This window comes from Schistocerca cancellata, chromosome 4, assembly GCF_023864275.1.
Source record: "Schistocerca cancellata isolate TAMUIC-IGC-003103 chromosome 4, iqSchCanc2.1, whole genome shotgun sequence".
Classification (NCBI taxonomy): Eukaryota; Metazoa; Arthropoda; class Insecta; order Orthoptera; family Acrididae; genus Schistocerca; species Schistocerca cancellata.
The window spans coordinates 694318193-694331588 of record NC_064629.1 but is presented as its reverse complement, the minus strand read 5'-3'; the positions used below and the strand labels follow the sequence as shown (position 1 = coordinate 694331588).

Here is a 13396-nt window from a genome sequence, read left to right as displayed (position 1 = left end):
GAAAATGCCTGAAGCTGAAAAACTCCTTGAAACCACAAATGAAGTTAGGGGGGAAAAAGAGAGAGAGAGAGAAGATAGAGAGAAGATGATGAACAGAAAACCCAAGAAGAATATGCACTTAAGATGTATTAGTAAGCATTTGAGTAAGTCACAGGTCAAATATAAACTGAAACTTCTGACAGTTTACATTTTCTGACATACTTCCTTTATTCACTATAGTACTATTTGAGCTAGAGCACTTAAACTTTTGGTAAGTTTCACAATATTGTTGAGGTGTAATAGACTTACACTTTCTTCTGTGGGACAAAAAAATACCAATTTACAAATTCCATACAGTGCCACATCTTTATTTCCATACCAGGTTCCACACAATTAACTAACAAAAACTTGTGACACAAATAATATGATATAATTGTTTTATCTAGAACTGATGCTCTTGCTATCGACTGTCTTATCTCTGATGAAAGTGCATTTACACCATGGTATTACACCAAGTTATTTTAATTCTGTCACCAACTCTCCTTGAAGGTGGCTGTATGGTCATCAGCTGAAGTATCAGAAAAAGAAGTAATGCTATCCTCAATGCATGCCAGAAAGATGATGGAATATAACTGATTGTTGCCTACATTTTACGCAGGTATGTTTTTAATGTGTTCTTAAACTTTCAAGCATCTAAACAAAAGAGTTGGGCAGACAGTACACTCCAAACATGGAACAGCAAAACATTCATGTATAGACCTTCACAAAAAATTGTAAAAAGGACAATATCTGCTTCAGGATGACTAATACTGTGTTAAAAACACCCAGCAAGAGTTATTTCTACTGACCTCAACTGTAATCCTAGTACAAGATCAGGTTTGTAAGTTATAGCTGTGATAATTCTCTCTCTTAATTGGCATTCACACACAAGTGACTCACTCTCACTCCTCAGATATGTACAGGAACAGAAGAAGTCAGCATGTTGCAGTGATCATTTCTGGTACATTGTTTCATTGGGCAAAGAGCTACATTTTCCAATCTCCTCCACAGCCCCTACATACTTGTTTATGGACAAAGCAACTTTTCTTCCTTCCCCCCCCCCCCCCCCCCCCCCACAAACAATTTGTGCAGATTGGCTAAAAATTTTAAACTCTGATTAACAGCTATTTTTCTTAGGTTTATTTGTCTCACTATGACATTCAGCAAGATATCTAATAATATGTATAAAATAAGCTTACTGAACTAGTATAAAATAAGCTTCCTGCACTAAGAAAAATAACAGTTTTTGCCTCATATTTTTTTGTCAAAAACTGTTGAGTTCAGAGACAGGAATTTCCTGTGGTTGCTGTACCACAAGGGCCATTCACACTCTCCAATCCAAGATTAATACTCCTAAAATCTGAATGTAAAATACATTTTCTTCCATAGTTTAAAGGTACTTTTATTGCACTTTTCTTCCTTCCCCCCACTAACAATTTGTGCAGATTGGTTAAAAATCTTAAACTCTGATTAACAGGTATTTTTCTTAGGTTTATTTGTTTCATATTAGAAATTTCTCCAAAGCAGTAACTGTTATTGTACCAAATCAGTTTTGTTTTCTCAATGAAATGCTGCAAGTCTTAAACTTTGATCATCTGATTTCTATAATCTCCAGTAACAAAAGTGTTTACCTGTGAACCTTTCTACTACTATGTTTCACCTGGAACATTCTTGAGAAGGCGGCCCAAGTGGAGGAAGCAATTATATTGTTCATGTAACAATATGAGGTCTTTGTGCTATGCTATGTACAAGTAAAATTTCCTGTTCCCGCAAAATATTGAACCAAATTTCACTCACTTCACCAAAAGTGCTCCATTTACAAACCACCTATTCAACTAATCGAAAGTGGAGCTTTAAACTCACTAAATTTATGTGAAATTCAGTTGAATGAATGAAAGGAAAGAAGTCACATTAGGTGTAGCACAATTTATTATTGAACACTGCTGCAACTCTTACAAAGTTGTCACATAAATTCTGCAAATCTCTCTCTCTCTCTCTCTCTCTCTCTCTCTCTCTCTCTCTCTCTCACACACACACACACACACACACACACACACACACACAGTGTGTCCCAGCAAGTTTGCCTTGTGCACTGTGGAAATGTTTAAACATCTTTAAATATAAAAGAAACTGTAGCCTCCATTACTATACACACCCTCTGAACATATGGCACAGGTATTGATCCAGTCTGGCCACTGCTGTTACAAGCTGTCCACCACTGATCCTCATCCTTGGAGACCACTGTCAATATATCACCTTTCTTGAATGGTAGGTCATCAGCATCCTGCTCAACAGTAAAAAAAAAAAAAGATTCTTTGAGGCCGTGTAAACATCTAAAATATGGGCTGATGCAATCACTTGTACCAAAAAATAATTAACAAGTTAAAAAATGAATATATTTTTGGTAAGGTAGTTATTTCAAGAAGCTGTAAACTGTATCTCATAGTTGCAGGTCTTACTTTCCCTGACTAACTGGCTGCTGTTTGCAGCTATCACAATAATGCTAAAGTATTTTAACTCTGTACAGTGACAAACAATTTGTGTTCTATCCATATTAAGGCGGTATTTCCTGACTTGCACATATCACAATGTATGTGGGCATTCATTCACAGTTTTGTCTTTGAAGACAAACAGAGTGAATTCTAAATGTGTTGAAGTGCTATGGAGGTTTGTCATACATATGGTTTCCATCTTCAGTACTGTGGCATTTTTTGCCAAGAATGACAATCAGCATATCAAATCCATTATGAAATAGTGATTGAATAAAAACATTGACATCAAATAACACTGCAATAAACTGATAATATTGGCTTCATTGTGGCCACAAAGATCTAAATTTTGCATCATTAAGTTAAATGCTACCTATAAGGGAGTAAGCAACCATCTTCAGGCAAATGGTATCAATGCAGCTGCCAACAGGCTTATTTAATCAAGCAACAGGGAGCCTGACATTAATGCTGGAGCAGTGCATATTTTTCCATGACAAATGGCAAATGACTGAAGTGTTAGTCAATGTGTTCTTCATTTGCTGCCACTCATTCTAGGGGTGAACCGAGTATAAGGTCGAATATATGTTAGAACAATAAAAACAAATTGTTCAGCCATTGTCAGTATGATGAACAAACACTACAATGTCTCAGTAACTATTTCTTACAAACAAATTAAAATACAATACAATATATAGCATAGATGCATTAATTCTTCTTACAAAAAGCTTCATTTCAAAACAGGCACAAATTGTTTCTAAACTAACAGTAGTAATTACATAATACATGAAATCTTGGTGAAGATACACAAACATACTGTTAAACATGTAAATAACAATAATAAATTGATGATCCTACCTTATGCATTCAGTGCATTCACCATCATCAGACTTGTTAGTTTCACGTTCCATGATGGATTATTTGTACGATTAAGTGTAATCATATTGAACAAGTCATTTTACATTTAAATTACATATTCATATGTAAATATAGATACATGCTGAACATTTACAAGTTTCTGATACAGATGTGAGTTAATATTTCCTACACACTGTCTTTTACCTGTTACAAAAACAGAAATTCTTTTATGGAAAGAGGCAATTCTCAAGGGGACATTTTTTCAGTTAATTTTCAAATTTTACTTTGCTGTCTGTCGGACATCACTGGGTAGGTGATCAAAAATGTTGTGGCAGTACTGTGCATCTGTCTTTGTACTATGACAACCTTACTGTGGAGTAATGACTCATTTTTCCTTCTGGTATTGTAATTATGTATGTCATTGTTCCTTTTGAACTGCAACGGAGTATTAACAACAAACTTCATCAGGGAATAAATATACTGTGAAGCAGTAGTCAGAATGCACAACTCCTTAAACAGATGTCTATAAGATGATTATGGTTAAGCATCACATATTATTCTTACACAGTATTTTTGAGCAATGAATATTTTTTTCTTAAAGACAAATTACCTCAGAACATTATTCCCCATGTATTATTGAATGTAAATGTACAACATATGTCAACTTAACTAACTTGTTTCTTCCCAAGACTTGCAATTACTAAATGTGTAAATGTGGCTGAACTAAAGTTGTCTTGGGAGTTCCAAATTGTGTTTTTCCCAGTTTAAATTCTCATCAATACGAACAGATAAAATTTTTGAAGTTCCCACCATAGTTATTACCTCACCATGTGTTACACTTATCAATGGTGTACTACTTTTGGAGGTGCAGACCTGAATAGGTTGCATTTTTTTGAAATTGTGTGTGTGTGTGTGTGTGTGTGTGTGTGTGTGTGTGTGTGTGTGTGTGTGTGTTTATTACAATACTAGTGTCATCCACATAAAGAACTAATTCTACTTGTTGTATATTAGACAGAAGATTGTTTACATACATGGGAAACAAAAGCGGACATAAGATTGAGCCTCTGAGATCCCCAAACATCATCTCTCTCCAATCAGAAGAATCTCCCCTGCTTATACTGGTTGAATAGGTAAAGTACAACTTTCTGCATTCTTTGGTTGGATGTGACATTATACATTGGTTGGTTATCACTTCCATAAAACCTAAGTTGATTTAAATTCACATGGTCAAATGCCTAAGTAGGTCTTAGAAAATACCAACAGGTGTTTTTTTCATGTAATGCTTGCAAAATTTGGTGAGTGAACATTTGAATGGCATTCTCCATAATTTTCTTAATTTTAGAAGGAGAAGTGACAGCTGCTTTTTCAGCATATTGATCTGACTTTTCTCTTTAACTGTTTGTTCCTACATTTCCTACTACATTTAAAAAATGATTATTAAACATATCTGCTTCTTGTGACAGATCACTTCTAGCTCTTCCATTTAAATCAATAGTGATGTTATCTTGTTCTGTGCTCTGTTCTATCTCTAGTTTTACTACAGTCCATATAGACTTGAGTCTGTTGTTGGAATTATTCATTTCAGAACTTAATGTGTATTTTCCTGGAATTTTTAATGCATTTTCTTAGCAATTTCAAAAATTTTGCAGTATCTTTACTTGTTCTTTACAACATTTACAATAGGCTAATTCCCTATGTTAAAAATATGGCTTGGATTGTAGGTATTCTGATCGCTTATATCATTTAAATAGCATTTGTGGCCAATGTTTTCACAAAGTACCTGTTACTTTTATGTAATTAAACTTAAAAATCATTAATTATCAATTATCTGACTATGTGATCGGAAATGCTCTGTTACTAGCTGATGGTCTGATGAAATCACAGACTAGGAGTAAGACGAAGCTATACGTGTGTAATAGGAGCGTTAGCCGAAGTTACGAGGTTTTTATCTAGTTTTTCTGCAAACAGTTTACCTGTTTAGTGATGGAAAATGTAATTATGAATTTAAAGAATTTTATGAATGCTGATAGTGGAAGAGTTGCAAAAGTTGATATGCTAATGCTCCACCCATTTAGAGCGGCGATATGTGCAACGACAGACATTCTTTTCCCTGCTCCCTGCAACATCATTAAACTCACTGAAAACTAAGGAATTCTAGAACTTTTACAAACAAGATTTTTGACTATCAGTCGTGAGCTATGGCTCAAAGCACAAGAAAATTATTATTTGCAAAACTTAGTGGTTAGAACACACTAAGCAGAGTTACTTCTTCCAGCACACATTCGGCGGTGCAACAGATGGCACATCTGACTACAAATAAAGAGGTCAAGTTTCATTTATTTTCAAAAGTTTTACATCAAATATGAAAATAACTATAGTAAGTACTGATTGTAGCAGTTGTTTCGATTGGGGATGTATTATATATAGCTTCCCATTAGTCTTCATCTGAGAAATGGACAACAGAGGATAAATGCATTTACTATGCAAACAAACACTTCACTTTTTTGGAAAGCATTGCTAGTAGTAAAGATATCACCATACGCCCACAGTAAAACGAAATGTAGGAAAACGAGGTTATACGGAGAGATATAAAGTGTATACAACATGCAGGTGACACAAACGAAAGGGCTGTGATGTTTGAGAGTGTACATTAATGTTAGCATCTGAGGCAACTTAATCTTTATGTAAGATGATGAAACTGCAAAAGTTTAAACAATAAGGATCCTGGATGGATAGTACAAAGATAAAAACATTGTTTCTGATAAAGTAAAAATGTATGGTCACCTTAACTATAAAATATCTGTTTGAACGGTACATGTGTGAACAGCAATTGCAAGCACATGTAAACAGCAAAGAAAACACAGTAATATTGTTTCTGATCAGTGTGGTGAAGTTTTTTAATTGTGATTTGGTTTTCATATGAGAGGACTCTTGAGTCATTTTACACATAATTTAAAATGTTCCTTCAGGTTAGATTCGAACCAGTAATCTGTGGACATCATCTTATAAAATTCGACAGTGTACGGCTCTAACAATTGAGATACTGAAAAATGGAGGTATAATTGGGTAAAATGACAATTTTCACTGTAAGTTTAATTTTGTCGAATGACGCTATCCTTCATTGTAACAGTGGAAGAGCAGATCTTGGAGATAAGTTAATGTTAACTTCTAAGTTAGCGAACTTGGGCATCGACGTGGTGGCAATTTGTCGGTACTGTGCAACCACATTTTATGCATCATCTCATTCTGTGGAACACCGAAAAACAACTTTTCAGGAGTTTTTATAGATGTATTTGTACAGTATGATACTACACACCATTTGTAACCCATTTTCCAAAATGTAAATTCCAAAACAAATCATCACTGTGAATTAGCATTATGACAGTACGAGCAGTAAGCTAGCCAGTGATGTTACAGTCATCACACGACTCGAATTGAGTGTTTTGTGAACTTTCAAGTTATTCGAATTTTGTTTCCATTTTTATAAAAGAATACCGAAATTCAAGAGGAAAAAGAGCATGTTAGGAGTATAAAATGACATAATTAATCATTTAAGACAATTTTCACAAAATGGTCAAATACTTCCTGAAAACATAAAAGCTATCACTGAGGTCAATACATTTGGAAAATCTCTAAAGTCATATTTACAGCATCACTGCTTTTATTCCATTGAAGAATATTTAAACTTATGAATAAATACTTGTGTGTAAAGTGTATTATTGTAAGCTTAAATATGTATGCCTTGAAATTACTTTCAGCCTGTATATTTATAACTTGACTTGTCCAATGTCTTATGCATAAGCTGCTATGTAGACAACAGGACCAATAAAATACAATCTACAATCTACAATCTACAAACCCTATTCCCTTTTCCTTCCACAAGATACTTTAATCTCTCTAGTGATTCATAGTTTTTATGTGGTTGTTTAATGTCCTTTTTGATTGGCTTATGCAGAAATCTATTTTCAAACAATGATACAAATTTTTCATGTAATGGATCAAATTTTACAGCAGCATTTGATTCCTTACAAATTTCATCCCAGGTCATCTCTTACATTACTCTTAAAAATCTTCCTGGAGTTGTTTATTATTCTAGCTGATTTCCACTGAGAGGTATCAACTGCGCAGCACAAATCACAGAGAGCATTTGCTACTGAGTACACACTTATTTTCTTGCTTTGAGATACTTCAAAGAAAACATCATCTATTAATGTTCTACTGTCTTTAGCCACCTGCGCTGGAAAGTTAATTACTGAGCTCAAATTACAGAATGCAAGTAAAGTTTCCAGATCATTTTTCCTATCAAAATCTTTTAGAAGATCCACTTTGATGCTCTGTAGTGTAACTGGATGACGTTTCTGGACATGGGTACCTATTCAAACTACTATGTATTCACTCTCCTCTAGAAGTCTTAGAAGTTTGTAACATTGATTTGCGAACACCCTGAATGCAGTTACAATTAAATGTGAACTATTTTTCAGTATTACTTCAAAAGTAAACACTTCAATGTGCTGATCACTAAAGAATTTACTGGTTTTGACATTTCTGAACTTGTGTTCTGTCTTAATATAGGTAACAACTCCTCCTTTTCCAATGGTAGTTCTAAATGAGTAAGATCTTAGATTGTAATCTTTTGTATTTAACTTATCCAATCCTGTGGTTACATGGTGTTCAGATAGGCACAGGGTGTCAACTTTTCAGAGCTGTCTTAAACAGATAAGAAGCTCTTCTCTCTTATTACTCAGTCCAATCATATTCTTGTAAAATAAGCTAACCTTAATTTTCTGTGCATTTTAAGCATTCTTCTGTTATTTAACTTTTTTCATGACAGAGTGCCTGATTCCTGATTGTAAACTTAAGAAGGTACCCTTCTAACAACAGTAAAACCAAGGATCTTCTTGTACGTGATGGCAACTACAGGTAAGCACTTCAGGTATACGATATAACATAAAAAGTTAGTTGTTTCTTGCTGAACTGCAGTAAGTGTTAACTCATTCACAATAAAACATATTTTTAATCATTACTTATCATGAGTGTTATTTGATATTACACAGTGTTTACTACTGGCAGAATACAGCCTGCTACGTGTGATGCAATTTTACAAAACTTGGGGTCACAAAGTGTTCAATTGCCCAGATGAAGGAGATAACTGTCTACTTTTCACTAGCAACACAGGCACAGCTACAGATGGGGACCAATGCTGTCAACTCATTTTTGAACATTAAAAACATTTGAAGATTAAAATAACAAAATAATATCATCCTTTCTTTATGGTCATTCACAACTTTATTCGTTCCCATGTATCTGGTTTGGTACTTCATTTGTGGTTAGTTTTTTGTTTACTTTTGCTAATAGTGACATCTACCTTACACCTGAATTATTGTTTGTATATGGTAATTTGCACATGTACCCACTATCTGGTAGACCCTAACCCTTCCTTCTGATAAATTTCGCACCACATTTAGACCAGTTGCATCTGTGTTCTATGCATGGTGAATATTCAAATTATATTGTATTCATTGTGGATTTACCTAAGGCAAGCTAAATCACTCAATGTTTTTCCTTCAAATTGATGTTCAGCAATAGGATGTTACTTTCACTGTGTGGTTTTATTTAACTACTTGGTTCTTTATGCCTATGTAGTACAGATTCTCATGACGTTGATTTTAGTCAACAAGTGCTGCAGATTTCATCTTATTAGCTGAGCTCCTTGTGGTGCTCTGCATTGTAGAAATGTATCTTGTGCTGACCACTCAAACATCTTTTTCATCGTTCCAGTACAATGAAATCCTGATTCTTTTGTCCCAGAGGAGTTGCCCACCTTTCTTTGTAAGGCTTAAATCTTTTGATATTTCTTTCCTGTTCTTTGTTAATGTCCTTACAGGACCAGTTTTTGTTTCAGCTGAATCTTCAGCAAACTCAGCTTTCATGTAGGAATAGTTGACATATATAGTGTAAAATTCACTCAATACTTTTCAGGCCACAATCATCCCAGTACTTTAAGCATTTCTATCTTTTCCATAATATACCTCAAAATTCTAAATGTATTCAGTTCCATATTCAGCTAAGATGTATAACCACAGCATCATACTTGTTTGATCTATTAAGCATCTAAACCCTGAAGTCAATTTCCCCACAGAAGTGAGAAACTACTGCATCAACTCTTATAACCTACAACAGACAAGAAATTAGTCTAAATTTGTTTACTGATGAGTAGCGGCATAATTTCATGATGTAAATGAAAGGTCTATCTTTATGAAGTACATCAAACAGTAGTTCACCACAGACTTTTGTATTTTAATTTACATGACACACGAGAAAACATTTAAATTTTTCGGTTCTTTACAAAAGCACTACAATAATTCACATTTCCTAGGTTACTATTACAGTTATAAAAAGATATATAGGAGGGTACTGCTAGCTGTGAAAAAATTATGCAATTATAAAATCATTTATAACACAGGAAAGACAAGCAATATAGTATAGGATGTCATGAAATTCAAAATTGCAGAGAAGTATAACACATAAATCAAAGATGGAGGGTGAATAATAGCAACTAATTTCTCTGGTATTGTAGAGAGGTCACAACAAAATCTTCCTAAATCGTGTGTAGTAGTCACAACGATTTACACAGTGAGCACAGTGTTGCTGTTTTCCATAACAGAGCTTGAAATCAGGAAGATAATACAGAAATTTAAAAAATGGGAAGTCAGGAGAAATAGATGAGGTTCCAGTCTTTGTTCTGAAGGTACACACACACAGCATACAAAAGCCATTAAGAAACATAATAAATGAGTCCTATGGTTCAGAGATTTTTCCACAATACCTAAAGTATGAAAGAGTTGTGCCCTTACTAAAGAAAGGTAATGCACATAGTTTTGAAAACCACAAGCCAGTTTCACTACTGTCAGCATTCGCAAAAATAATTTACTCATTCATGAAAGGCAGACTAATGAGTTAGAATAAATAAAATATTTTTAATGAAGCATGGTTTGGACCGCGAAGTGGGAGAAGTACAATATCAGCCATTACATAGTTCACAAAAGTAGTACTTGAATCTCTTGACGAGGATGACTGTGTTACAGACATATTCTTAGACTTGTCAAAGACTTTTGACACAGTTGACCATACTAAACAAGCTTGAAGTACTAGGTGTAGGAGCTATAGCGAACGATTGGTTCCAGTCGAACCTGCAACATAGGATGGAAACTGCAGAGAGAGTTCATGTCTCCCGATGATAAATTTTTAGTAAAACAATTTTCAGACAAGAAATATATAAACATAGGTGATCCTTCAGGGTTTTGTATTGGGTACAATGCTATTCCCAATACAGGGTATTTCAAAAAGAATATACGCATTACAAAGTATTATGTTATCAAAACTATCTATTGATCCACCACGGCTCGGTTATTGGGGGAACGAACACACTGTCTAGTTCATATTCATTGCTGCTAGATGTCTACAATGGAAGAAAATTTATTTTTTTTAAAGGTGGCTGCAATAAAAACTGATACCCAACTTGAGAAATTCTGTTATTGTGCTCTACAATCTGAATTATCACAACGAACTTAATGAAACACCGTCAACAAGTTTATCATGAAAGGTGAGACACAATAATGGCTAAATTTTCACAGTAATTTGTTAGACCAGGAAACCATAAAAACTGCATTCCATTTCTTATTATAAAGCAAGACTCCCAACACATTCAACATAAAGAATTTTCTGGCATGTCATTGGCAATCTGTTCCCTGTCAATACAAAGACTGCACTGTAGCAACTCAACCATTTCTGACAGTAGTTGGCGAAAAATCTGCCTCCACAGTTGCAGACAAATGGTCAGCAATTTGTACACACATGAAGATACCTAAAAGAAATATACGGGGCATGACGTATTAGCAGACAAAATAGAACTGGTTGTCAGTCTTCATCTAAAAGCAAAACTATCTTCCAGTATTCACAACTTATTCCTGAAGACAGAAAAAAGCATAGTATGCAGCCACAAAAATAATTGACTGTTTCCCATGTGAATAAAGGTGCTCGCAGACAACTTAAGTTTTTGAAACAGACTGAAATCATTTCTGCTGAAAAGTTCCTTTCACTCCACAGATGAAGTTCCGAATATATAGTATGTATGTCATTGAGTTACGTTTATAGAATTTTTGTTGGCGAATAAAAAAAATCAGTCATGTAAATGACCAGCTTGTAGCCATCTTTTTATAAAGAAAATGTATCTTATTTGTAAACCCAATAACATGGTCCACATCGTAGCAAGTTATCACGAATGTGAATCATGTTTTATGTTTCACATGCTGCGACATGGTCACAAATTGAACAGTGACCCGAATATAGAATAAATCTCCTTTACTTCACTTCTATGGTCACTTTTTTTTTTTAAATAAAAAAATGTCCCAATACACTGGAGCCATAGGAGCATCATCAAATGCTAAACACAGCATGTTGATTTTGTGTTTAGCATTTGACGATTCCACTATGGGTCCAGTATATTACGACATGTTTTTATAAAAGAGATCTGAAGATGGTCATTATAGACTGAAACCAGTAGCCTGATAACAAAAAAATTTGTGACTATAGATGTGAAGTAAAGGATATTTATGTTTTATGTTATCCACATCATAGTATTCTGAGACTTATTTTTCTAAGACTAGCATGTGTGTGCACACTTGAATTGTTGAACATTTTCTCTACTGCATAACACCTGCTTATGACACAACTGCCATCATTACCACTATCCCATCCACTGTTCAACTATCTGTGTCAAAGCCACATAACATGCTCAATACCAATGACAACTGCCATCATTACCACTATCCCATCCAATGTTCAACTATCTGTGTCAAAGCCACATAACATGCTCAATACCAATGACCTTGTTAAGTTACAAGACAACAAAGTAACAAGCAACACTGAAACTGTTAAAAGCAGGAAAATTACTCTGGAACCAATAATTAAAGTTTATATTTGTTAGCACTGAGACTTTCGAAACCTTAGCACCATCTTCAGGTGATGGATATGCTGAAGACTAAAAATCTAAGATTGTCACAAGAAGATGAAGCTAATACTTGAAATCACATAGTCACTAATAAATATAAAGTTTGGTGAATGGTATTATATCTTTTATTTCTTTCTTTTCTTGCTTTTGCAATTTAATTTCCACTTATGCACACATCCATCAACAATTTTAACAGAGTGGGCCAACAAGCAATAAATTTCGGTACTCACATTACCAGCAAAATCATATTTTGCAATAACTTTCTCAACCCGCCGAGGAGCTGGCCTTATAAGGGGCGTAGTATCAAGATAATGTAACTTGTAGAATGCCAGGCATGCTGGCAAGTCCGGAAATATCTGATCTCCAATGCGGTATCTTGTCTGGTCCCCTTGTTGAAGCCTATTTATAATATAATGACTCACTTTGCTATCTTCCCTGTAACACATCAAACAATAATACAATAAAGAAATGCTTACTCTTGGGGCACAAACTACATATTATAAAACATTAAAATTTGATGACATTATGATTCGTCACCTGCATTTCAAGTTTTCTGGAAGCTCATAAACTGTGAACTATTTTCCTCATGGAATATTTGCATGCAATTGTATTAACATGGGGAAAGGGGGAGAGTGGGAGAGGGGGAGAGCGGGAGAGAGATAGAGAGAGAGAGAGAGAGAGAGAGAGAGAGAGAGAGAGAGAGAAAGCAAGTGGGGAGGGGGGGGGGGGAGGACATCCATAGTAGCATAAAAGCAAGCAAGAATTATTCATTTAGATCTCAATATCATAGTCACCATCTACATGTATACTCTAAAAGCCACCTTGCAGTTTGTGGTGGAGCGTACTTCTAGTGCCACTGTCTTTTTTCACCCGTTCCTGTTCCATTCCCAAACAGTACTTGGGAAGAATGACTGTCAGTAAAGCTGTGTACAAGCTGCAATTTCTCTGACTGATGCCTAATAAACTTTAATTGCACAATCTGCATAAAGCAGAAGCCGACTATATTTTCTGTATCCTTTTTTGA

General features: G+C 34.8%; 1 protein-coding gene across 1 annotated transcript in view; it reads right to left on the bottom strand.

Annotated features, from left to right (window-relative positions):
* LOC126183600 (adapter molecule Crk) overlaps positions 1–13396 on the bottom strand; it is a 38925-nt gene that overhangs the window by 12650 nt on the left and 12879 nt on the right. The window contains exons 3-4 of the mRNA XM_049925706.1: positions 12603–12807; positions 2174–2302 (exon numbers count right to left, since the gene is read on the bottom strand). Coding sequence (XP_049781663.1) covers positions 2174–2302; positions 12603–12807 — 334 coding nt within the window. The remainder of the gene's footprint in view (positions 1–2173; positions 2303–12602; positions 12808–13396) is intronic.